At 39.8% G+C, this 27,817-nt stretch overlaps 1 protein-coding gene across 6 annotated transcripts in view; it reads right to left on the bottom strand.

Annotated features, from left to right (window-relative positions):
* The window catches only part of TTC23 (tetratricopeptide repeat domain 23), a 111,443-nt gene that overhangs the window by 58,303 nt on the left and 25,323 nt on the right, over positions 1-27,817 (bottom strand). For all 6 annotated transcript variants that reach the window (XM_026455449.1, XM_026455448.1, XM_026455451.1 and 3 more), the window contains exons 3-6: positions 25,188-25,311; positions 22,362-22,512; positions 22,052-22,177; positions 3,863-4,040 (exon numbers count right to left, since the gene is read on the bottom strand). In XM_026455449.1, coding sequence (XP_026311234.1) covers positions 3,863-4,040; positions 22,052-22,177; positions 22,362-22,512; positions 25,188-25,311 — 579 coding nt within the window. The remainder of the gene's footprint in view (positions 1-3,862; positions 4,041-22,051; positions 22,178-22,361; positions 22,513-25,187; positions 25,312-27,817) is intronic.

Below are 27,817 nucleotides of genomic sequence, written 5' to 3'. Positions count from 1 at the left end.
GAAGGTTGCAGTGAGCCAAGATCGTGCCACTGCACTCCAGAGTGAGACTCTGTCTCAAAGAAAAAAAAGAAAGAAAAAAAAGAAAAAAAAAAAAAAGTTTGAGAGATATGGGTTAAGAAAAAAAATTAAAGTAAATTTGAGACTCTATTCTGTAAAATGAGAGTAAAATAATTTAAAAAGCTGGCATGGTTGGTACAAAACTGCTTCATTTAAGAACAAACAAAGAAAAAACTGCTAGTGGTGAGGTACATCAAAAACAATTCTGTGGCAGAATGTTAATATGAATCTATATGAACTTCCTCCTACTAGTTTAATTTCTGGACATTTACCCCCAGAAATAATTCAAGAAACTATAAAAGGTTTTTGTATAAGAATATTTACAGTTATTGATACTAACAAAAAATTGTAAACCTGCCAGTGTTCCTATGCTAAGTAAATGTTGCCATGAGCCACAGTGACCTAGGCCAGAAACCTGGTGTAAAGCTGGACTCTTCCTCGAGACCTGCACAACCCCCAGGCCTGTCATATCTACTCCCCACATATCTCTCAGATCTGTCCATGCCTCTCCATTTTCACCAGCACCACCTGAGTATGGGCTGTCTCACCCCCAACCTGAACTGCTGCAGTCATCATCTATGAGTTATCCCCCTGCTTATCTCACTACCATCCAGTCCATTCTCCGTACCGCAGAGTGGTCCCTCCAGAATGATAATCTGATGATGCCAATCTCCCTGCCTGAAAACCTTCATCTGCCCTTAAGAGGAAGCTCAAATTCCTTAACATGACTTTCAACATCTACCTAAACGATACCCATCTACTGCCTTTGCCATTCCCACTGCCCAGGCAGAGGGAGCTTCTTATAGCTCCCTGAATGTGTCAAGCTTTGTCTAACTTTCAGATCTTATCATGTGCTCTGCCCTCTTGCCTAGGCTTGTCTTCCCCCCAAAACATCTCAGTACTTTTTGTAACTGCCAACTACACTTGCTATCTTTGGTCTCTCACATCTCACCTGCTATATAATCTGGTTTCTGTTCTTTTGTTTTGTTTTGTTTTTGAGACGGAGTCTTGCTCTGTTGCCCAGGCTGGAGTGCAGTGGCGCTATCTCAGCTCACTGCAAGCTCTGCCTCCCAGGCTCATGCCATTCTCCTGCCTCAGCCTCCCAAGTAGCTGGGACTACAGGCTCCCACCATCATGTCCGGCTAATTTTTTGTATTTTTAGTAGACACGGGGTTTCACTGTGTTAGCCAGGATGGTCTTGATCTCCTGACCTTGTGATCCGCCTGCCTTGGCCTCCCAAAGTGCTGGGATTACAGGTGTGAGCCACAGTGCCTGGTCTGGCTTCTGTTCTAATCATCACCCCGGTATTCACCTCAACAAAGTCATCAATGAAAGAAAAAGAAAAGAAAAATAACATAAAAGGAAAGAGAAAATTAAAAACATCAGGCACTGTGTTAAGCTCTTTACAAACTTATTTATCCTCTCTGGAATTCCATGTCCTCCAAAACAGTGAAAGGTATCAAAAAGGAGGGAGGCCAGGCGCAGTGGCTTACGTCTGTAATCCCAGCACTTTGGGAGGCCAAGGTGGGTGGATCACGAGGTCACGAGGTCAGGAGATCGAGTCAGGAGTTCATAACCAGTCTGGCCAACATGGTAAAACATCGTCTCTACTAAAAATACAAAAATTAGCCAGGCATGGTGGTGGGCGCCTGTAATCCCAGCTACTTGGGAGGCTGAGGTAGGAGAATCGCTTAAACCCAGGAGGTGGAGGTTGCAGTGAACCCAGATCGCGCCTGCACTCCAGCCTGGGCAACAGAGCGAGACTCTACTCAAAAAAAAAAAAAAAAAAAGAAGAAGAAGAAGAAGAAAAGAAAAGAAAGGGACAGAGGACACCACTTTCATTTTCCCTTTTCCTCCCTGTTTTCCTGGCAATCTTTCTCTGTTTCATTTGCTAGGTAATCCTTCTTTACTTCAGTCATGAATACTGAAATTTCTCAAGAATCTGCCATTGGTTCTTTTCTCCCTCCATCAACTCTCCCTAGGTGATATCATCCTCTCCCAGGGCAATCACTACATGTAAGGGGATAACTTTCTGACCTATATTCTGAGCACCAGCCCCGATTATCTAACTGCCTATTGTCATTTCCACTTGTATGCCTCACAGGCATCTCAGACTCATCATCTAAAACACAGCTTGCCATCTCTCCATCACCCAGTCACACACCAGTTCCCTGGTAGAAATGGCACAAACATCTACTCAGCAGTCCACGCCAGAAACCTGGGAGTCATCCATGACTCTTCCCTTCCTTCTCTCCCCCACATCCAGTCAATCGCCATGTCCTATCAATTCTGCCTCCTAAATCTTTCCTATATCCATCTACTTCTCTTCATCCTCACTATCTTCATCCTAGTTCAAGCTGCCATCATTCTTACGTTTGGCTACCTCAGTAGCTTCCTAAGTGGTCCAGTTCTATGGTTGGCACAACTTCCCCAATCCATTCTCTACAAATCAGCCAGAACAATCTTTCTAAAAAGTACTGGTTTTGAATGAGAGCATGCCATTTATTGGGTGTGTACTCCTGGGCATATCACTCAACCTCTCTAATTCTTGGCTTCCTTATCTATAAATGGGAAATAATAATGTGTCACAGGGTGGTAATCATGATTAAAAGAGACAATCTAGATAGAGTGAGAAATAGGGGCACTCTAACAAACTGTTAGTAGGAGTATAAATTGTCAGACAAATTAAAATAAGAAATATTAATGAAGTACTCTCAGGACCTTGTCACTGTATCTCATTTCAAATAACAAGAATAGATTGGTCTGTATCTTACAACTTTTACAGGAAAAAATTATCAGAAAAACTTTTTTAAAAGTACCTTTGGCATGATACAATATAAAGATATAAAACTCACTATTATGGTTAATTTTACATGTGACCTTGGCTAGACTATGGGGCCAGATTTTTTGGTCAAACGCTAGTCTAGGTGTTGCAGTGAATACACAGTATTTTGTAGATGTGATTAATATTCACAATCAATTGATTTTAAAGGAGATGACCCTGGATAATATCGGTGGCCCTCATCTAATCAGTTGAAGACCTAGAGTGAAAAACTGAGGTTTCTAGAATAAATTCTGCTTCAAGACTGCAACACAGAAATCCTTCCTGAGTTTCCAGACTGACGGCCTGTCCTGTGGATTCCAGACTTACCAGCCCCTAAATTGCATGGGTCAGTTCCTTAAGAGAAACTGGACCTGGTGGCTCATACCTGTAATCCCAGCACTTTGGGAGGTGGAGGCAGGAGGATCACTTGAACCCAGGAGTTTGAAACCAGCCTGGGCAACATGATGAAACCGTGTCTCTCAAAAAAAAACAAAAAACAAAAACAACAACAACAAAATCTCTGTGTGTGTGTGTGTGTGTGTACATATGCTATTGGTCTGTTTCTCTGGAGAACCTTGATGGACATACTCACTGAGGAATCTTATAAAGATAAAGTAGACCAGCAGCTAACAGATAAAACTCCAAGTGGCTTCAGGTGAAGACTTTAGAATGTAGAAAAAAGGAGTCCTTATCAGTTTGGTAACATATGCTCTAAATAAATATTAAAAGATAAAGAAACCACCTTTAGGGCATCTCAGGCTGTTTGTGGTCTGTACAGCTACTAACAGGGGACCAGTATCAGCACTTGCCCACGTGGCCATCTGATAAGAACACCCTTGTTGAGCATCTACTCTAGGCCAAGTATTGTCCTTATCTATAGCAAATGACAAAGCCAGGCATTTTCAGAGCGGCTGTGCCACTTGTGTCTATGAAAAGCATTGGGTCTAGAACAGCTTTGGTAGCCAGGACCTTGTAGCTTACCTGGAGGAAGTGGTTGATGGATACATCGTGGAGTCCCAGGGCTTGCTCTACACCTGCTAATTCTCTCAATATGGGTACACACTCATGACTTTTTTCACCTTTACTGATCTCAACATATTCCAAAGCTGCTTGATAGTGGGACAAAGCTTCTTTTGATTTCTTCTGACCTTGACACACCCTAAAAAAACAAAGGAATTATTTTATTTAATAATTAAAATAGAAAATACTGAAAATATAGGTGAGCTGGTAGTTGGGATGTGACTCTTTGATCCCTGGTGTCCAGGTTCGTTTCCTTGCTAACTAAGCTTTTCCTCCAAGAACCAGCTGGGCACGGTGGTTAAGAAAATGGGCTCTGGAATCACCAGGAAGGTTCAAGTCTTGGCTTCACCACTGACAAAGATGTATGACCTTCCTTCCAGTCACTCAGTTTCCTCATTTGTGAGTTAAGGATAACAGTGCCCATACTTCATTGGGTTATTATGAAGATTAAATTAATTGATATTCATAAAACACCTAGAATAACCTCTAATACATAGTAAGTGCTATATAGGTAGGTATAATCTGGGAAGGAAAAAGATTAATAGGCGACCCAGTAATACTGGGCATCCTTTCTGTGGGCTTCCTTCCTGATGCTGAAGGAGCTTAGAATGTAGTGGGTAATCCTTAGTTTTGTAAATATCATACTTTATATTTGAAGAGAAAACCCATTAGAACCTTTGGTGATAGAAAGAGTCTCTGAAACATATGGTTGGTAAGAAATCACTTAGCCAAATACTTAGATTCTGTGGTAGACAAAGCTTAAATAACTAAAAATGGGGGTCAGCAAATTATGGTGTTGGGGCCAAATCTGCTTTTTTATAAATAAAGTTTTATTGGCACAATGCCATGCCTACTCATTTACATATCATCCATGGCTGCTTTTGAAATATGACACAGTTCATTGGTTGCCACAGAGACCATATGGCCTATAATATCTGAAATATTTATTATCTGGGCTTTTAGGGAAAAAGTTTGCTGACCTCTGGTCTAGAATCTAGAGAAAGTTACATACTTCCAAAATGATTTCAGATTTTTTTCCACCTAATTTAGCCTAGAGAACTCAGACAACGCCATGGATATTTGAGAGAAGGAAAAAAATCTTCATCTTTTTCCTGTCTCATGTTCATAATGATGCAGTGTGCCACTGAAGTAAAGAATGGGTCCTTTGTTTCCCAGACTGCCCATAAAAGTCACAGAAGAGAAATGAAGGAAGTACAAACACCAAGATAATTTCATCTGGGCAACTGCTTTTAAAGAAAGTGTTTAAAGTTTAGTAATCAAGCTCATAAGTGAGCAAAAAAGAAAACAACAAGGCATGTATTCATTGATATATCAAAAATTCCTTCTTTCCTGAGATAAGACACTAAAGAAAAGTGTTTGGGGGTTTGTTAATAGGTGAAGACCATGGAAAACTTGTAGCCACCTACTAACTATCTTAAGCCAAAAGCACAGCATATCATCCCAAATTAACACCAGGTCACCTTTTCAGGTCTCAAAAAGTCATCCTTCAAATACCTGACTCTTAGAGAAAATGTTATGGAAAAGAACAGAAAATGAGAGGCAGGAAAATCAGTTGTAAGTACGCGGGAGTAGAAAACCCAAATTGTAGTCTGAGCAGCCTTGTTGACAAAGCTTGGACAAGAACAAAACGTCTCAAACCTTGGTTTCACCATGAAAATGCTTTGTAGACAGAAGTACATTACACAGATTAGTATTAAATGTGTACACATAATCATATCTTTTACTCCTCCTCCCAACCTGCATACCATAAGCAACAGCCTCAGTTTGTTCCCATGTTGAAACGGGCTCAATTGTGATTTCAGCTCCACCCCAACACTAACCATAGAAGAGTTTGGAAAGTCCAAATAATAGGCAAAATCAGAGAAACTGATTGGAACTATTATGCAAGTGAGGTGGGCATTTTCTTATCCAATTGAACTTAAAAAAAATAGAATAATTTATTATAAGAATACATACACATCACTAAAAGTAAGAACACATAAATAAAAACAAACGACATATAAAAGGAGATCCCTCATACCACATATACCAAAGTTCCAAGTGGATTAGAGGACAAATTAAAAAAAATTTTTAAAAATTATTATGGATACATAACAATTGTATATATGTATGGGGTACATGTAAAATTTTGATATAAGCACACAAAGTTAATGACTGAATCAGGGTTATCAGCATACCCATCACCTCAAGCATTTATCATTTCGTTGTGTTAGGAACATTCCGGTTCCATTCTTTTAGTTCTTTAAAAATATACAATAAAATATTGTTAACTATAGTCAACTTATTGTACTACCAAACATTAGGTCTTATTCCCACTATTCACCTATATTTTTATACCCAATAGCTTTCCCCTCTTCATCTCCAGCTCCCTACTACCCTTCAAAGCCTGTAGTAACCATCATTCTGCTATCTTCATGAGTTCAATTTTTCTATTTTTTTTTCTTTTTTGTAATCTTTTTAGCTCCCACATTTGAGTGAAAATGTGATATTTTCTGTGCCTGGCTTATTTCACTTAACATAATGTCCTCTAGTTCCATCCATTTTGCTGCAAATGATAGGATTTCATTCTTTTTAATGGCTAAGTGATATTCCATTATGTATATCTACCACATTTTCTTTATCCATTCATCCACTGATTGCCACTTAGGTTGAGTCCTAGGTTGGCTGTTGTGAATAGTGCTGTAATAAACATGGGAGTGCAGATATTTCTTTTGATATACTGATTTCCTTTTTAGGGGGTATATACTAAGTAATGAGATGGCTGGATCACATGGTAGTTCTATTAGTTTTCTGAGGAACTTCCACTCTATTCTCCATTGTGGCTGTACTAACTTGCATTCCCACCAACAGTGTATGAGTGTCCCCCTTTCTCCACATGCTCACCAGCATCTGTTACTGCCTTTTTGATAGAAGGCATTTTAATTGGGGTGCGATATCTCATTGTAGTTTTGATTTGCATTTCTCTGATCATCAGTGATACTGAGTATGTTTTCACATACTTGTTGGTCATTTGCATGTCTTCTTCTGAGAAATGTCTATTCAGATCTTTTGCTCATTTAAAAATCAGGTTGTCTTTTTCTATTGAGTTGTTTGAACTCCTTATATATTCTGGTTATTAATCCCTTGACAGACGGGTAGTTTGCAAATATTTTCACACATTCTGTGGATTGTTTCTTCAACTTCGTTAATTGTTTCCTTTGCTGTGCAGAAGCCTTTTAGCTTGATGTGTTCCCATTTGTCCACTTTTGCTTTGGTTGCCTACATTTTTGAGGTCTTCCTTAAGAAATCTTTGTCCCGACTGATTTCCTGGAGTGTTTTCTCAATATTTTCTTCCAGTAGTTTCAGAGTTTCAGTCTTAGATTTAAGGTTTTTCTTTTTTTCTTTTTCTTTTTTTTTTAGACAGGTCTTGTTCGGTGGCCCGGGCTGGAGTGCAGTGGTGCGATCATGGTTCACTGCAGCCTCAACCTCCTGGGCTCAAGTGATTCTCCCACCTTAGGCCCCAGAGTAGCTGGGACTATAGGTGCCCACCAATATGCACCTGGCTAATTTTGTTTGTTTGTAAAGATGGAGTTTCACCATGTTGCCCAGGCTGGTCTCGAACTCCTGTGCTCAAGCAATCTTCCTGCCTTGGCCTCCCAAAGTGCTGGGACTACAGGCATGTGCCCCAGTGCCTGGCCAGATTTAAGTCTTTAAGAATTATAATTCAATTTTTGCATATAGCAAGAGCTAGGGGGTCTAGTTTCATTCTTATGCATATGGATATCCGGTTTTCCCAGCACCACTTGTTGAAGACACTATCTTTCTCCCAGTGTATGTTCTTGGCACCTTTGTCAAAAATGAGTTGACTGTAAATGCATGGATTTCTGGGGTTTCTATTCTGTTCCATTGGTTTATGTGTCTATTTTTATGCCAGTATCATGCTGTTTCGGTTACTATAGATCTGTAGTATAGTGTGAAGTCAGATAATGTGATGCCTCCAGCTTTGTTCTTTTTGGTCAGGATTTCTTTGACTCTTTTGGGACTTTCGTGGTTCCATACAAATTTTATGATTTTTTTTTCTATTTCAATGAAGAATGTAATTGGCATTTTGATAATGAGAGTTGATATTCTGAGAATGCATTAAACCTGTAGATTGCTTTGGGTCATATGCACATTTCAACAGTATTGACACTTCCATCCATGAACATGAAATCTTTTTGCATGTCTTCTTCATTTTCTGTCATCAATGTTTTATAGTTTTCATTGTAGAGATCTTTCTCTTTTTTGGTTAAGTTTATTCTTAACTATTTTATCTTATTTGTTGCTACGTATTTTTTTTTGTAGCTATTGTAAGTGGGATTACTGTCTTGTTTTTTTTTTTTTTTTTTCAGATTGTTAGCTGTTGGCATACAGAAATGCTATTGATTTTTGTATGTTGATTTTGTATCCTGCAACTTTACTGAATTTGTTGATCAGTTCTCACAGCTTTTTGGTAGAATCTATAGGTTTTCCTGAATAAAAGATCATATCATCTACAAACAAGGATAATTTGAATTCTTCCTTTCTAATTTGAATGTCATTTATTTATTTTTTCTTGCCTAACTTCTTGGGCTACAGCTTTCTGTACTATGTTGAATAAAAATGGTAAAAGTGGGCATCCTTGTCTTGTCCCAGATCTTAGAGGAAAGGTTTTCAGTTTTTCACTGTTCTGTATGATACTAGTTGCGGGTTTGTCATATATGGCTTTTATTGCGTTGTGGTATGTTCCTTTAAGTAAGTTAAGTAAGTTCCTGTAAGTCCTTGTTTTTATCATGAAGGGATGTTGAATTGTATCAAATGCCTTTTCAGCATCTATTGAAATGATCATATGGTTTTTGTCTTTCATTTTGTTGATGTGAGGTATCATATTTATGGATTTGTGTATATTGAATCATCCTTGCATCCCTGGGATGAATTCCACTTGATCAACAAGAATGATCCTTTTAATGTGTAGCTAAATTTGGTTTGAGGATTTTGCATCCACATTCATCAGAGATATTGGCCCATAGTTTTCTTTTTTAATGTGTCTTCATCTGGTTTTGGTATTGAGATACTGCTGCTCTCATAGAATGAGTTTGGCAGTACTGCTTCCTCCTCAATTTTCTGGAACGGTTTATGTAGGATTGATATTAGTTCTTCTTAAAATGTGTGGTAGAATTTAGCACTGAAGCCATCAGATCTTGGGCTTTTCTTTGATGGAAGACATTCTATCATTGCTTCTATCCTGTTACTTATTGGTTTATTCAGGTTTCTGATTTCTTCATGGTTCAATTGTAACAGGTTTTATGTGCCTAGGAACTTATCCATTTATTCTAGGTTTTCCAGTTTATTACACATAGTTGCTTATAATAGTCTCTAATGATCCTTTAAATGTCTGCGGTAGCAGTTGTATTGTCTCCTTTTTTGTCTCTGATTTTATTTATTTGGATCTTCTCTCTGTTTTTCTTAGTCTGGTAAAGGTTTGTTGATTTCGTTTATCTTTTCAAAAAACAAACTTTTTGTTATATTCATCTTTTGAATTTTTTTAGTCTCAATTTTATTTATTTGTGCTTGGATTTTTATTATTATTTTTTTATCTGAATTTGAGGTTTAGTTTGCTCTTGATCTTCCAGTTCCTTATGACACATTGTTAGGCTGTTTATTTGAAGGTTTTCCACTTTCTGGAGGTGTTTATTGTTATAAACTTCCCTCTTAGTACTGCTTTTACTGTATTATATATGCTTTGGTATGTTATATTTCCATTTTCATTTGTTTCAGGAAAATTTTTAATTTCATTCTTAATTTCTTCATTGCCCCAGTGGCTGTTTAGGAGTCCTAAATTAAAAAAAAAAAAAAAACTGATATGTTTGAGAGAAGACATATGGAAAAGTAACCCTGTGTCTTTGAGTAGGGAAGGATTTCTAATATGTATACAAATAAGAACAGAAAACATAAGTAAAATTGATCATATTAAAAATAAAAACTCCTGTGCATCAAAAATCAAGGCAAACTACACATCTGAAGTACATACAACATATGTAAACAGCAAATAACTTGTTTCCAGAAATATGAAGACTATCTACCAATTTTTAGGAAAAATGCAAATAGCTCAATAGCAAATAAGCAAAACATGTGAATAGATAATTCACAGAACAAGAATTCCAAATGTCTAGCAAACATATAAAAAGATATTTAACTTCCTTATCAGAAAAAATTCAATTAAAGAAACCATAAGGGCCAGGTGTGGTGTCTCACACCTGTAATCCCAGCACTCTGGGGAGGTTGAGGCAGGTGGATCACTTGAGGTCAGGAGTTCGAGACCAGCCTGGCTATGATGAAACCCCATCTCTACTAAAAATACAAAAATTAGCTGGCCTGGTGGCATGTGCCTGTAATCCCACCTACTCAGGAAGGTGAGGCATGAGAATTGCTTGAACCCGGGAGGTGGAGGATGCAGTAAGCTGAGATCATGCCACTGCACTCCAGCCTGGGTGACAGAGCGAGATTCCATCTCAAATTAAATAAATAAACAAACCATAAGATATAATTTTGCATCCATATAATTGAGAACTATAAGAAGCCTGAGGATGTTGAGTAACAATTTATACACCCTGCTGGTGGAAGCAAAACTTGTTAGAAAGCGTTTGGTAAACCCAGTAAAACTGAAGATGCAGATGCTTGTCAAGTAAACAGTTCTACTCCTGGGAATATACCTCAGAGATAATCCTGCATATGTGCCCAAAGAGACTTATATAAGAATGATCATGAAAGTAGTGTTTATAGTAGTAAAAAATTAGAAACAATTCACATGTTCACCCTCATCAAAACAGACAAATTAGGGGAAAGTCAGACAATTAAACACCATATGGAGGTCTAAAATGAAAAGACTAGAGCTGGATTATATCAGTTGGTAGAGATATATCTCAAAAATTCAGATGTAATGGGAAAAAAGGAAGTTACAGAAGGAAACATACATATAAAGTTTAAAAATATGAAAATTTTATACATATATACACACACACATATATATGCTATACATATACACAGTAAAGGTACAAAAACATTCAGAGGAATGAAAAACACCAAATTTCAGCATAATAATTGCCTATAATGTATGGGACTAAAATGGTATTGGGAAGAATGTATAACAAGCTTCCTTTGACCAGAAATAGATTTTGTAAGCTTAGTAGTGTGTATACTATTCTTTACACTACAGAATTTATATAACAATATTACATATATAGGTGCCATGTGGTTTTTCTTTGGCTTCCCTACATTGAAAAAAATAATAATAAAAAAAAATCAGACTTGTGTAAGTTAAGAGCATCTCTTCAATCACAGAAATATAGGATTAGGAAGAGTGCCAGAGAAAACAAGCAATTTCCTTCCTTGTTAGGTAAGCAAAAAGTGTTCTAGGCACATAGTGTACCATAGGAGGAGCTGACAGGAGAAACATGTCTGCTGGAGAAGAGCAGGGAGCAAGCAAGGGAGCAGGACTTTGAACATATGAGCATTTGTTAGAGCCTTTATGCCCAATATTTTATTAAAAAGATGAATATAACATGCAATTGCACAAAGAATGAAGCACATCCTGCCCCTCACTGAAGGTTGCTGTTGCAGGCTATTTCACGGTCCTGGCACTAACATATCCAGAAATGGAGGCTATCAAGCTAATGCAACCCACAATGAGCCTTCTGAAGCTCATTGTGAGTACATTATTCACATAAAAGAAAAGGCAAAATGGAAAATAAAATTACTGTAGTTTTATAATATATTTAATAAAAAAGGAATTGAGAGTACTACATCAAGAAATAACTAAATTATAGTCTTACATCCATCTACAACTTACTTAAAGCATCAGTTCATTTTGGGTAATCTTGTGTGTTTCCATTTTCTCATATGTAATGTTTGAGAGAGCAATATTTTCTCCTTTCCATTTCTATCTACCTGCCAGGGATGCTTTAAGGATTTATTATCTAGCGTACCCACAATGTACTTGGTAGCTTAAGAGATACACTAGACAGATGAAAAGATAGAAAATTTTGAATAATAGAATGTGGCAGTATGTTAATTTGGCAGGTGCACAACTTAAGCCATGGCATATTTTATTGAAAGAAAATATATACACACTAATTCTACAGCGCACAAGAGGAGACACTATCTCATTGCAGACAAGTTTCAGATCTCACAGGGATAGAGACTTGTTTTAACAAGTAATAAATGCAATTTCTGGTATTACTAAGGCAACAGAGTTTCCTTTTAAAAGCTCTAGAATTTGGCAAGAATACTGAGCACCAGTATAAAGGAAAGGCTTTATGGGAATATCGCTGATCAGAATCTGATGAGAAACCAATCCCAAAAGGTAACAAATGGGATTTTCCATAGCCAACATGAGAAAACAGTTACATCTGGGCCTCTTTTTATCACCTGATATAATACAGATAAAGGCTTTGCTCTGCTGAATGCATTGTGGGGTTTCCAGTCTACATCAGTAAATGTAATCTGTGCCATGGTTAGGAACTTGGACACTAGCATTGAATAGGCAGGGCTCTGCTGGGCCACTTTCCAGCTTCATCACTTCCCACCTGTGTGACCCTGTAAGTGACCTCACTTCTCTCAGCCTTAGATGTTACATTTGAACATGGGAATACTAACGGTATCCACTACATAGAGAGGACTAAGGATGAAAGGAGATGACATGTATAAAGCACTTAGCAAAAGCCTGACAGAAGGTGGTCAATAATTGGTAGCTGGTGTGGTTTTTAAAAATATCTTCATTATTTTATATATCTATATATATTTTTTTGAGATGGAGTCTCATTCTGTCACGCAGGCTGGATTGCAGTGGCGTGATCTCAGCTCACTGCAACCTCTGCCTCCCGGGCTCACGCCATTCTCCTGCCTCAGCCTCCCGAGTAGCTGGGACTACAGACGCCCGCCACCACGTCCAGCTAATTTTTTTGTATTTTCAGTAGAGACGGGGTTTCACCGTGTTAGCCACGATGGTCTCAATCTCCTGACCTCGTGATCTGCCCGCCTTGGCCTCCCAAAGTGCTGGGATTACAGGCGTGAGCCACCGCGCCCGACCTATGATTATATTTTTGAGAAGGGGTCTCACTCTGTCACCCAGGTTGGAGTCCAGTGGCATGATCTTTGCTCACTGCAACCTCTGCCTCCTGGTCTCAGGCGGTCCTCCCGCCTCAGCCTCCAGAATAGCTGGGACTACAAGTGCATGCTGCCATGCCTGGCTAATTTTTTGTATTAGTAATTTTGTATTAGTTGTATTAATTTGAGACAGAGTTTTGCCATATTACCCAAGCTGTCTTGAACTCCTGGGCTCAAATGATCCGCCTGTCTTGGCCTCCCAAAATTCTTGGATTACAGGTGTAAGTCACTGTGCCCAGCCTATTATTTGATATATATTACTATATACTGTGTATTTAGAGATACATGATTATATATTTATGTTACATATTAACACTAATGACATGTTATTTTAAAACATTATTATTTAAATCATTATTCTTATATGTTTAGGAAAATGTACATTATAAGGGTATAATATCAGAAAGGGAAAGACAGAAATGCAGTGCTCTAAAACATTAAAGCTTTAGGAGATTCAAGAAATAGAAAGCAGATAAAGTATATGAAAGTAACCTGTGCCATGTGGTTTTTCTTTGGCTTCCCTACATTGAAAAAAAAATTAAAAAAAAAAAATCAGACTTGTGTAAGTTAAGAGCATCTCTTCAATCACAGAAATATAGGATTAGGAAGAGTGCCAGAGAAAACAAGCAATTTCCTTCCTTGTTAGGTAATCAAAAAGTGTTCTAGGCACATAGTGTACCATAGGAGGAGCTGACAGGAGAAACATGTCTGCTGGAGAAGAGCAGGGAGCAAGCAAGGGAGCAGGACTTTGAACATATGAGCATTTGTTAGAGCCTTTATGCCCAAAAGACAGAAGCAGAGAAAATGCAACTCAGACATCAAGGAACCTCAGGTGATGGTAACAACTAAAAAAAAATTTTTTTAAACGCTGAGTCCAGAAAGCAAAAGTTAGATGTTGAAATTTCTGACTGGACCAATTTGGGGATGACTATAGGATCTAAAAGCAAAGGTTATTACTGAAGTATCAAAAATTCCACTGGGAAGCATTTCTGGAGCAGCTTATGGAAGTAAGTAGAACCCCATCATCTTAACAAGGTGATGGCAGGTAGATACGTACTCTGCTCCCCTTGCCACATCACTTCTCCATTATCTTCTCCTCCTTCCCAGGAAGTACGAGTTAAGGGAGAAACCTTCCCCATCCCCTTTCCCTTTGGAAAACTTGTGTTAGAATCACTTTTCAAATCTCATGACTTCAATGAATCAAGAGAGAGCAAGACAAAGAAACAAAATCAAGCTTAAGGAAATAAGCATATACAGGTTGGGTGCAGTGGCTCATGCCTGTAACCCCAGCACTTTGGGAGGCCGAAGCAGGTGGATCACTTGGGGTCAGGAGTTTGAGACCAGCCTGGTCAACATGGTGAAACCCTGTCTCTACTAAAAATACAAAAATTACCTGGGCATGGTGGCACACATCTATAATCCCAGCCTATAATCCCAGGCTGAGGCAGGAGAATTGCTTGAACCTGGGAGGTGGAGGTTGCAGTGAGCCAAGATCATGCCACTGCACTCCAGCCTGGGTGATAGAGACTGTCTCAAAAAAAAAAAAGAAGTTAAGTATGTATTTATCTGATTTTAGCTTAGATGATTCAGGAGAGCAAAGAAAACAAAATGTAGCCTTCCCAGGGTATAGGGAAAAAATGCAGAAAAAAATTGCACACCAAGGGCAATCTTGAAGTACAAAACCTTGATATGTGATATAAGTACTAGATTTAAAATCACCTCTGAGATGAAACAGCAGAAAGGAAAATGTTCAATTAGATCGTAATGATAATTATAGTTGCCCTTTTCTTGCTTGCTTGTTTGTTTCTGAGGGTCTCCCATGCACCTAGATGCTTTAAAGTAAAATCTTTTTAATTGTCACAGCAACCCCTGGAGGTCTTATTATTCCCACTTCAACAGGAGAGGAGAGTGAGGCTCCCGGGAAGCACGAGATCTGCCCAAGTTCTACAGCTGGGAAGTTTGAGCGAACACTGATTTGAACCCAGGGCTTCTGACTCCAAGTACTACATTTTTTTTTTTTTTTTTTAAATAGAGATGGGGTCTCACTATGTTGACCAGGCTGGTCTCAAACTCCTGGCCTCAAGCGATCCTCCCATCTCAGCCTCCCAGTGTTGGGATACCAGGCCCAAAGCCTACATTGTTAATGACACCATGGCACACTGCTTAGAAATACCTGGGAGGTGTCTTGTTGATGGTCTGAGGAAATAAAAGTGTTTACTCATTCCTGAGTTAGTTCAGCACAGTCATGCCAGGCAAAGTGTTCGCTGGACAAGCTGTGGGAGACTTCAAGGACATGTCAAGCAGTCAGAGAGAGCTGGGGGAAAATCACATGTTCTGGAGCAATAGTCTCAACAGATCATCATCATCATGGTGCACAGAAAGATAAAGAGGGCTGTGTGTGTGTGTCTGTGCATGCATGTGCAACGGCGTATGCCTGTATATACAAAGTCAACTATTTCTCTCTGGGCTTCTATCAGTAACCAGGATAGAAAATAATTCTCGACACTGGGGATAAATTTGCCCATTTTTGCAAGTGACTTTCTTTACCAGATTTAAAGACATATAACTGTGCACACAGGAATACATGATTTGGATTCACTCTCCAAAGTTAAACCATTAATGTATGAAGTAGCATTGAAACAGAGGAGAGGAAGAAGGGGAGAAGTTTCAGGCCATAGTCAGGGATGGGAGGCATGGAGCATGACTCACCCTGCAGCACAGCACTTATCTGTCAGCCCAAGGAGAAAGGCACTGGGCTGTTGCGACGGGCACCATAAAAGGACAGGCAGGAGGAGGAAGAGGATACACTAAAAGATATCCTTTTAAGAGGGACATAGGACTGAGTGCAGTGGCTCACACCTGTACTTCTAACACTTTGGGAGGCCGAGACGGGAGGATCGCTTGAGCCCAGCCTGGGCAATATAGTAGTGAGACCCTGTCTCTACAAAAAAATAAAATTAGCTGGGTGCAGTGGCACGTGCCTGTAGTCCCAGCTCCTCAAGAGGCTGAGAGGGGAGGATTGCTTGAGCCCAGGAGGTCAAGGCTGCTGTGAGCCGTCACTGTGAAACTGCACTCCAGCCAGAGCAACAGAGTTAAGACCCTATCTCCAAAAAAAAAAAAAAAAAAAAAAAAAAAAAAAAACAGGGACATAAATCCTATGAGCGTTGCCTGTGAACTTATCTTGGCCTCACTTCCAAGACCTGGCAAAAGAAAAGGCACTCATGGTTCAAGTGTAACTACAGAAGTGCATAGACCCAAAACACCACATTAATTTCTAAAACAGATCAATTTGGACAAAATACATTTCAATAAGGAAACAAAGCAAAGTAATTGAATGAAAATTATACACTTTAAACATGCACATTCTGGTGATTATATCAGGGTGAAGAATTAGGATGAAAAGAAGTAGCAAAGTTTGAAACAACTTGGCTAAACACAAAAGTAACTTTGTAGAACAGTCTGAAAGATTAACTTAAATTCTTGTTGGCTATTCAGCCCAGATGTGTACAGAGCCCGCCATCTGCTGGCAAGGCTTGGTACTGCTAATTTGGAAAGCACTCAGAGGAGGTGCCAGAGGATCTCTGAATTGTGTATTTCCTATCTTATAAGACAGAATACCTAACTTTTGGCAAGAAGGGATTCTGGACTGGTAAAGCCCTCCCAGTCACTAACGACCTTCTTCCTCCTCCAGTTATATAAATGGAATTATACAGTATGATTCTTTTGCATCTGGCTTCTTTCACTAAACATTGTTTGTGAGAGCCATTCAAGCTGTTAAGCTTAGGAGTAGTTTTAATCATTTTATTTATATTAACAGATCACATTTTTTCTGTTTTACTTTTGGTGAACATTTAGGCTGTTTCCAACTCTTGGCTATTACAAATAACGTAGCTTTGAACATTCTCGGCTATGTCTTTTGGTGAAAACATGCATGCATTTCTGTTGGGCATATAATTTAGTAGTGATACTACTGGATCAAAGGGTATGCAAATGTTCAAATTTAGGAGACGATGCCAAATAGTTTTCTAAAGTAGTTACACCAAATGTATTTGAAACAATGGTATATGAGAGAGCATATCAGAGAACCACATCCTTCCAAATATTTGGTATTAGTCTTAAAAATTTTTTTTTAGCCAATCTAGTGGGAATGTAACAGTATCTTATGATTTTATTTATTTATTTATTTAAAGAGACAGAGTCTTGCTTTGTCATCCAGGCTGGAGTGCAGTGGTGTTGCATAGCTCACTGCAAACTCAAATTCCTGAGCTCAAGAGATCCTCCCACCTCAGTCTCCTGAGTAGCTAGGACTATAGGTGAGCACCACCACACTTGGATAATTCAAAAAATATTTTTGTAGAGATGGGGGTCTCCCCATCTTGCCCAGGCTGGTCTTGAGTTCCAGGGCTCAAGCTATTCTTCTGCTTCAGCATCTCAAAGGGCTGGGATTACAGGTATGAGCCACCACACCCTGCCATATCTTATGATTCTAGTTTTCATTTTCTGATGACTGATGAGGTGGAACACCTTTTGATAGGTTTATTTGCTATGTGGGTGTTCTGTTTTTGGGAAAAGTTTCCTGCCCATCTTTCTTTTTCTTTCTTTTCTTTCTTTTTGAGATGGAGTTTTGCTCTTGTTGCCCAGGTTGGAGTGCAATGGCGTGATCTTGGCTCACCACAACCTCCGCCTCCCGGGTTCAAGCAATTCTTCTGCCTCAGCCTCCCAAGTAGCTGGGATTACAGGCACCCGCCACCACACCCAGCTAATTTTCGTATTTTTAGTAGAGACAAGGTCTCACCATGTTGGCCAGGCTGGTCTTGAACTCCTGACCTCAGGTGATCCACCCGCCTTGGCCTCCCAAAGTGCTGGGATTACAGGCATGAGCCACTGTGCCTGGCCTCCTGCCCATCTTTCTATCCAGTTATGTGTGTTTGTTTAACTGATATATAAGGGTTCTTTATAGATTTCAAATACAAGCCCTTTGTCAGTTATATGTATTACACATATTGTCTGCAGTATAAGATACACGGTGATTTATATACAGGACAACACAGAACCAAGCAGAGAGGATAAAGAGTGCTGGCATGTTCAAAGGTCCTTGCATTGTTCAGGAAGTGGTTAAATGATTAATTTACAATTAGATTCTAATAAATCAGGGATATAAATGACAAACTCCATAGTAACTACTAGAATAAAAAGAAAATAACAAGGCCAGGCATGGTGGCTCATACCTGTAATCCCAGCATTTTGGGAGGCCAAGGTAGGTGGACTGCTTGAATACAGGAGTTCAAGACCAGACTGGGCAACATAGCGAAATCTCATCTCTACAAAAAATACAAAAAGTTAGCTGGGTGTGGTGGCACACACCTGGAGTCCAAGCTACTCAGGAGGCTGAGATAAGAGGATTGCTTGAGCCCAGGGAGGTTGAAGCTGCTGTGAGCCATGAACCCATCACTAGACTCTAGTCTGAGCAACAGAGTGAGACCCTGTATACAACAAAGAAAAGAAGTAGAAAGAAAAGAAAAAACAAGAGAAAAGAATGTATAACTTGCAAATTAATGGGTATAAAATGGAATGACAGAAATATTTAATTAATCTAAAAGAAAGCAAGTAAGGAAAAAGAAAAGGACATAAAATTGGTAGGAGAAAAGGAAATTTAAACACAAATAAATATTTTTTAAAAGGTATTGTAGGAAAATATATACCAAAAGAGAGCTAGGATATAATATCAGACAGAATAGATGTAGGGGACAAAAAAGGACAAGGTCAACTAACCAATAAAGTGATAGGTTAAGAAGATATAAGGCTGTTAAACTCTCCTCCTCTCACTCCACCAAAATAGCTTCAGGATATATATAACAATGCAATACAATTAAAAATCAGTAACATCAAGATATCTTGAAAACTCTCATAACTACAAACCAAAACGCACATCATTTGAATAATCCTTGGACTAAAGAATAATTTATAAATGGAGTTATGAAATACTAAGAAGTTATGACAGTGCTAACGCTTCATGATAAAATATACGGAGTAGAGTTAAAGTAGGTCTTGGAAGGAAATTTTAGATAATTTTTTTTTTTTTTTGAGGCGGAGTCTTGTTCCGTCGCCCAGGCTGGAGTGCAGTGGCACGATCTTGGCTCACTGCAACCTCTGCCTCCTGGGTTCACGCCATTCTCCTGCCTCAGCCTCCCGATCAGCTGGGACTACAGGCGCCCGCCACCATGCCCAGCTAATTTTTTGTATTTTTTAGTAGAGACGGGGTTTCACTGCGTTAGCCAGGATGGTCTCGATCTCCTGACCTCGTGATCCGCCCACCTCGGCCTCCCAGAGTGCTGGGATTATAGGCGTGAGCCACTGCGCCCGGCCTACAGAATATTTTTGATATTTAGCTGGAAAAGACTTTCTAACCAGACTCCCAAAGCATAAATCATAAGGTGAAAATGAATGGATTTGAGTGAAGCAAAATTAATAATTTCTAAGCCATGAACAATACCATAGACAAAATTAATAAGTGGGCAATAGATATAAGAAAATATTTATATCATTAATATTTATAATATACAAGAAAACCCTGATTATCAATAGGAAAGGTACAGGAAACTCTAAAATAAAAATGAGAAGGAATAGTAACAGGCTACTCATAGAAGGAGAATCCCAAGTGGCTAAGACGTATATGAAAAGTATTCAAACTCACTAATAGGAGAAATGTAAATAGAACTTAAATAATTAGATAGCACATTATATGCACCAGGTTGGCAAAGATCAACAATGTCAAATATTGCCAGGGGTGTGCTAGGAACCCACCCGCTCTGCAAGTAGGAATGCAAATGCAGGTGGGTGTCATGGTTGGTTGGTGCTTGGTGCACTTAAAGTTTGTTTGTACTCAGTACCACCCCTGGAATATAAACCTCAGAAAAGCAATACCACCCCTGGGATATAAACCTCAGAAAAAGTGTTGCTTAGCCACATAAGTGAAGCTGTGTAAGGATGGTCATGGCAGCACTGCTGTGGCAGCAGAGAGCTGGGGACAAGCTGAATGTCTATTGTTAGGAGGATGGACAAACAAAATGCAACAAATGTGTTTTATGGAGAATTATATAGGAACCAGAAGCAATGAACTAAAATCCAGGCAACAACCAAAACGTGTTGAGTGAAAAACAGTAACAAGCAGAATGACATATATGCTACAAATTTATAGGAATTTTCTTTTTTTCTTTCTTTCTTTTTTTTTTTGTTTGAGACAGAGTCTTACTCTGTCGCCCAGGCTGGAGTGCAGTGGTGCGGTCTCAGCTCATTGCAACCTCTGCCTCCTGGGTTCAAGCAATTTCTCCTGCCTCAGCCTCCTGAGTAGCTAGGATTACAGGCATGCGCCACCATGCTCGGCTAATTTTTGTATTTTTAAGTAGAGATGGGGTTTCACCATGTTGGCAAGGCTGGTCTTGAACTCCTGACCTTGTGATCCACCTGCCTTAGCCTCCCAAAGTGCTGGGGTTACAGGTGTGAGCCACTGTGCCCAGCCAAATTTATACCAATTTTAAACACATAAATATGTAAAACAATACTATTTGTTACTCAGAGATACATAATCAAAAACATAAGCCATCATTAAAGTATTTATCTATGATGTGTGTATAGGAGAATGAGAGAAAAAATCAGAAATGAAGGGAAAAAATTAATTTAAAAATCCATACCAGAGAATTTGCACAGACGAATGAGCTCTGCACTTGCAGTTCAAAAACCACCCAAGAAAAACAAAAGAACAAGGGGAATTGTGATTACAAAAGAAATATCTTTAACTGCATGAGTCAAAGTTGGTTCTTCCCACTTTCCATTCACATGGAAGCATTAGGTGTGTTCTCCTGGGGCCCCTTCCTAGCAATTTTCTTTTTTTTTTTGAGGCGGAGTCTCGCTCTGTCTGGAGTGCAGTGGCCGGATCTCAGCTCACTGCAAGCTCCGCCTCCCGGGTTTACGCCTTTCTCCTGCCTCAGCCTCCCGAGTAGCTGCGACTACAGGTGCCGCCACCTCGCCCGGCTAGATTTTGTATTTTTAGTAGAGACGGGGTTTCACCGTGTTAGCCTAGATGGTCTCGATCTCCTGACCTCGTTATCCGCCCGTCTCGGCCTCCCAAAGTGCTGGGATTACAGGCTTGAGCCACCGCGCCCGGCCCCTAGCAATTTTCTTAAAATGATTCCATGGGTTCTCTGAGTTGTCTTGGGACTCAACCTACACATACAATCTAGTTAGGAAGGTAAACTGAATTCTTCCAGCTTTGGCTGAGGGAAGCCATGTAAGTCAACTGGGATTTTCTGGGATTCTCTGCCTCTTCCAACACAGACCTTTCTCCATCTTTTCCTCTGCACAAGTCCATCTTTCCAGAGTGCGGGCAAACTCAGTCACCTCAATACTCTGAGGAATTGGCTTAGGTTGCCCTTTGGAGAGAGATAAAAGTACTAACTACACAGAACCTTCTCTTCATATCTCTTCCAGCTGAGTTTACTTGGTGAGTATGGAGTAAGGTGAGGAACAAAGAACAATCCTTTCATTATCATGGATTCAGATATGTTTAAGATCTTTCTCCTTTCAGGTTTTCATCATAAAATCAACCTGTTGAAGCATTTTAGACCAGAGCATGGCAGGGAAAAAAGGAACGGAGGGAGGAAGAGAAGGGTGTAGGGGCTGGGGGTGAGGAGGAAGAGCAGGTAAAAAGAAAGTCAAGAGAATAATGATCAGAACTCTGGGACCCGGGGTGGATATGAGGGCACTCCATAGAGAGTGAAAAGTGTCACTGATGGATGCCTTGGTTAGGGCTGCCCTGACATGACTGTGCTCCTCTTTTACTTTTATGCAGTGACCTCCGGAGAAGCCACAGCCGCAGCCTCATGGAGATGCTCCTCCTACCTGAGACAGATTCTACTGGCAAAGAGCCTCCAGCCATCATGTAAGCAAAATCCTAAACTTGAAACTTACTGTGCAAATGATAATCTGATCCGTGCTTCAATTTCTATCCATTCTTCCTTTATAATCCTTTCACACTGTAGCAGCTCCTTTGAAAGTCTCTCTGCTTTTGTCAAATTCTCTGAAGCTTCCTTAAATCTAAATTGTGTTCAGGAAACTTTCCACTTGGTTCTAGATTCTACACCCCATGTCCTGAACTTCCTTGGTTCCCATACTTCCAATCACACTTCCTAAGTCATCCATCAGCATCAGCTTTTTACTTGGCATATAAGTATTATATGAATAGTATTTCTATTTGTAAAAGTTAGAGGCAAAAGGATACTTTTGAAGGGAGAGTAAAGCTCTGCCCATGGTATGGAAAAGCTCAATGGAAAACTTGAAAACATCTGTATTCTCGTTATAGGGAGGCACAATGGAGTTGGCGAGGATTTGTTTGGCTTTTTCTGCATGTTGTTTCGCTTGCAGTGACAGTCCTGTGGACAAAGAAAAAGAGGTCTCAGTTTCTCTTTCATCTCAACTGGACAGGAATACAGTTCTCTACGGTCTGGGAATCTAACAAGGTCTCCTTCACATATTGTCAAATGGCACATGGAGATGTATCTGGACAGCATGAAACACTGTCGTGACTGTAACAACTATACAAGTGTTTTATACCAAGTACTCAAGATAAATTTTCCCCCAAATGGCCTTTTTAGAAATATACAGAATGAGCTGGAATTGAACAACTTTGAAACCTCACCAATATCAGAAGTAAAATATGTTACATATAATTTTAAGAAACAAATTGAATACAAGAACTATAGCATTCTGGGCAGGAAATAAAATATTCATGAATTTTAATCCTGGCTGTGTAACTGCAATCGTAATGAAATACTAAAAATTCTGAATCTTCAGCTCACTCACCTATAATCATAATGTCAGAGAGTTATTTTTTAACATAATACATATCTGATATCTACAAAAACTTACAAACACAATTCCAGTGAGGTAACAGATTAATGTGTGACAATTTCGTATTCCTATGTGGTAAGAGACTAATATGAAACAAAATGGAGTAAAACAAAAAAAAAAAATTACTACTAAGAACAAATTCCTCAGTGTGTTCCAGTGTTCCCCCATGGGCTTGTTAATCTGTGGGAAGGGAGGACTGAAGCCAGCAAGGCTTCAGGGCTTTGCACTTCCCTGTATTCCTATCCTCCTCCCTTACACTGACACCCACTTCCACTCACATACACACAGCCCCCATCTTATGTTCTTAGTTACACAAAATTGTATCTCATATCTCTAAAAAAACCTGTCAAAATATGAAGTTAATTCTGTTCCTATGTCTATAAAACAGGAAGAATATATTTTCTAATGGAGAAAGTCAAGGGTATGCTTTTCATGTGGGAATTCTTACACGATATTATCTTATTACATATTTTTAAAAAGCACAGACATGTATTAGTGCCACCTGTGCTTGTGATGTTACACAAAGCATGGTGGACTGTATTTTCAACTGTGTCAAGTCCCTGAAGGAACTGAACTCAATTTACTGGAGGCAGCATAGGGTGAAGTTCAAGAACATTGGCTCTGAAGTCAGACTGCCCAGAATGGATCCCCTGCTCTACTACTTATTATAAAATGCTGGCCTCAGCTTTCTCAGCTGTAAACAGGGATATTAAAAATACCCACCTCTGAGGACTGTGGTGAGAACTGAACAAGGTTATGCATGGAAAGTAACATGATGCCTGGCACCAAATGAGACTTTAATAAAGGGTAGATACTACTTTTACTTCAAATTGAGAAGGACTATCACCCAGAGAGGCAGCAGGCTGTATAAGAAAAGCATCAGCTGAAACCCCAGATGGCAGGACAAACTGGCATTGAAATCCTAGGTCTGAGTCTCAGACCAGCTACGTATTAACAGTGTGGGATGGGGTAAGCTGTTCTAACTCAGACTCATTGTTTTCCCTGAATCTACAAAACGGGGTGGGAGGGCAGAGTTTAAACTAGATAATCTCCAAAGTCCCTAAGAGCCTTTGATCTAATTTAAGGTAGGACAAGTCTATAATCAGATTTGGCCAAATTGATTGGGTGGCAATAATGAATATGCTTGGTATAGAATATGCTTGGCATTTGGTGTTTTCCACACTTCTATTGTTTTCTTTATTCACTGGGCCAACCCTGGAAAGTTAGCATCACCATCATCATCATTATCACTTTTCAGCTGAAGAAGCTGAGCAGAGAGATGCTCTTGTCCATCTTGTCTTAGGCTGCACAGTCAGTAAGTAGAAGCCATGAACACATCCTGGGTGTCTATTGTTTTTGTCTTCCCTGCACCCAGTCTCCCGTTTCCCTTTTGGGATGCCTGGCTCCTGCACATCCAATCCATGTGATTTGGCGAAGGCCTGCTTCTCCTTCAGGATCCAATGAAGCCAAAAGGAAGGTTTAGCCAATTAGACTACTCCTTGCCTTTGGTATACAACCCAAGTTGTTTCAATTAGAACCCTTCCTATATTCTGGGATTTTGGTAGAGGGACATTATTTTACTCCTGGGAATGCTTATAAGGGAAGCCTGAAGTTGCAGGAAGTCTTGCTGCCACTATGTGGGCAAAGCCTGGCTAAGAATGGAGCAAATACCAAGAAAAACAGAGCCAAGCAGTGGGAGAGAGACAAACTGAATCCTGGTCACATTGTTGGAACACTGGATATGGCTAAATCTAAAGCAAGTTTTTCCCTTGAATTTTTCAGTTGTATGAGCCAAAAACTTTTGTTTATGCCAATTTGGGTTAGTCTTTTTAAATTTTTTGGTTATTTACAGTCAAGAGATTCTCCAATAAAAGTGTGAATGAATCCCATTCTGGGCCCCTATTCCATACCTTGGGTTTTTTCCTACAAAGTCTTCTTTGTAGATTAATTTTCTCCTAAGAACCTTACTTTTGAAATCATAAAAAAAAAAAAAAAGTTACAATACTTTTTCCCTTTTTCCTCTTTGAATGTTTACATGTTATATACTTTATCAACTCTTTCTAAAAGGAAATGGCTTTTTGGTATTTAGAAAGGAGAATATTAAAAAACCCAATCCTTTGAATTAAGTATGAATCAAATTTTGGGGAGAACAGCAGAAATCAACCAATTGATCACCCTCGGTCTAAGGCAAGCTTACCTTTCAGCTGGAGGTAGCCTTGAGCCAGATTAACATGTGCCTCTGCTAGTTTCCAATGTGAGTCTCCATAGCAAATTCTTGTCAGTGCTACGCAACGCACAAGCTCGTGGACGGCCTGTTTGTACTGTTAGGAAGAGAAAACAGGCTTACCAGTTATACAACTTAAAACTTAAGAGTCACAAAACACAAAATCAATGTGCTTTTATATCCCTTTGATAAATACTGAATGACTACTATGTGCAAAACATTGTTTGAAACACTTGAGATGTATCAGAGAACAAAACAGACAAAGATCTATTTGGGGTGGTAGAGTGTACAGCTGGTAAGATGAAATAGACAATAAACATAAGAAGTACAATTTATAGCATATTTAAAGGTGAAAAAAAGAAATAGAATTAAAAAAATAGAAAAAGTAGAGCAGACATCTAGTCATTCTCTAGGTTTCCCAGCTGTCCACCAATGAACAGCTATTCCATATGCAGGCACAACAGGGGCAAATGGTAGTGTTTGCAAATACTATACTTTGTGTGTGTGTGTGTGTGTGTAAGAGAGAGAGAGAGACAGAGAGAGAGAGAGAGAGAGAGAGAGACAGGGTCTCACTCTGTCACCCAGGCTGGAGTACAGTGGCACAATCTTGGCTCACTATAGCCTCGACCTCCAGGGTGGGCTCGAGCAACCCTCCCACCTCAGCCTCCTGAGCAGCTGGGACCACAGGTGTGCACCACCACACCTGGCTAGTTTTTTGTATTTTTGGTAGAGATAGGGTTTTGCCATGTTGTCCAGGCTGTCAAATACTATACTTTAGCTCTCAATTCAAAACTCTCCTTAGCCGTCTATACTAGTATAGCAAATGAGATCAGCAGGACTTACAGACTTGATTAAAGCAGCAAGAAGCACATTTTCATTCAGGGCTAGGACAAAAAGAACAGAAAACTAGATTCCCAGCTCCAGGTGATCTCAGAGCAGCCATATCCTCAAAGCAAAGCTGGTAGTTTTAAAACACAGTTCCAGGCTGGGAGCGGTGGCTCAAACCTGTAATCCCAGCACTTTGGGAGGCTGAGGTGGGTGGATCACGAGGTCAAGAGATTGAGACCATCCTGGCTAACATGGTGAAACCCTGTATTTTTAGTCTGTACTAAAAATACAACAAATTAGCCAGGCGTGGTGGCAGGCGTCTGTTGTCCCAGCTACTTGGGAGGCTGAGGCAGAAGAATAGTGTGAACCTGGGAGGCGGAGCTTGCAGTGAGCTGAGATCGCACCACTGCACTCCAGCCTGGGCAACACAGTGAGACTCCATCTCAAAACAAACAAACAAAAAAGCAAAAACCCTCAGCTCCAAAATTCTTTGATACTCCTTCCATCCAGAGATGGGGGTCTATGTCCCATTCCCTGTGAATCTGGGCTTTATGACTGTTTGGCCAATAGAACCTGGAGGAAATGATGCAGGACCAATTTTCAGACCACAGTCTAAAGGAACTGGTGGCTTCGCTTTCTGTCTCTTCTTGGGTACTCACACTTGAAACCTGTTATGGGCTGAACTGTGTCCCCTCCCCAACCTCCCTGAATTTATGTATTTAAGTCCCAACCCCCAGCACCTTATAATTTAACTGTTTTTGGAAATGAGGTCTTTAAAGAGGTGATTTAAGTTCAAAGGAGGTGTTAGGGCGGACCCTAGTCCAATACAGCTGGTATCCTCATATATGAAGAGGAAAAGACACCAGGGATGGGCATGCACATGGAGAAATGACCATGTGAGAACACAGCAAGAGGGCATTCATCTACAAACTAAGGAGAGAGGCTTTAGAATGAAATCAAGCCCTGCTCACACCTTGATCTTGGACTTCCAGCCTCCTGTGAGGAAATAAACTCTGTTCTTTAAGCCACAGCATGTGTGGAATTTTATTATGTCAGCACCACAAACTAATACAGAACCCAACCACAGTGCTGTGAGGAAGCCAACATGGCCCCATGGAGAGAAGACCCACATAGAAAGGCACTGATAGTTTGAGCGAACCATTTTGGCACCAGATTCTCCAGACCTTTCAAGACCAGCTGATGCTGTGTGAAACAAAGCTGAGCAAACCCCACTGAGCTCTGCAAAAACTGCAAGCTCATGAGAAAAATGAATCGCTGTTTTTGTTTTAAGACATTAAGTTGTTGGGGTGTTATGCAGCAGCAGATAGTCAGAACAGCAAGAGAGATGGCTGAAGAAAGCAAGCTGAAGGGGTCAAAGCAGAGGAAGAAAGGTAAGAACAAGGACGAAGTAGTGGAGAAGACCCAGGATGCCCCTAGGATGCACCCCCAACAATGTCAAAGCTCAAAGGACTTGCATTTCCACACAATTCCTACATGCATTGGAAATACCTTCACCCTAAAACAACATTTTTCTTGACAAAAATACACAGCCAGACAGTTGGCCAAAGGAGAGTCACTTTTGTGACCTAGCAGAAGGAAGCTAAGGAATACATGCTCACCATAAAGTGCTGAAAGAAGGTGGACTGTGGCATTTTTTTTCTATAGTAACTTGTTTCTTACTACAAAAATAATGTATGCTCATTGTCAAAATACAGATGAGCAAAAAGATAAAAACTAAAAATCACCTGTGAGTTTACCCTCTAGAGATATCTAGG

Source organism: Piliocolobus tephrosceles, chromosome 6 (genome assembly GCF_002776525.5).
Source record: "Piliocolobus tephrosceles isolate RC106 chromosome 6, ASM277652v3, whole genome shotgun sequence".
Lineage (NCBI taxonomy): Eukaryota > Metazoa > Chordata > Mammalia > Primates > Cercopithecidae > Piliocolobus > Piliocolobus tephrosceles.
This window is presented reverse-complemented; position numbering and strand designations above follow the sequence as displayed.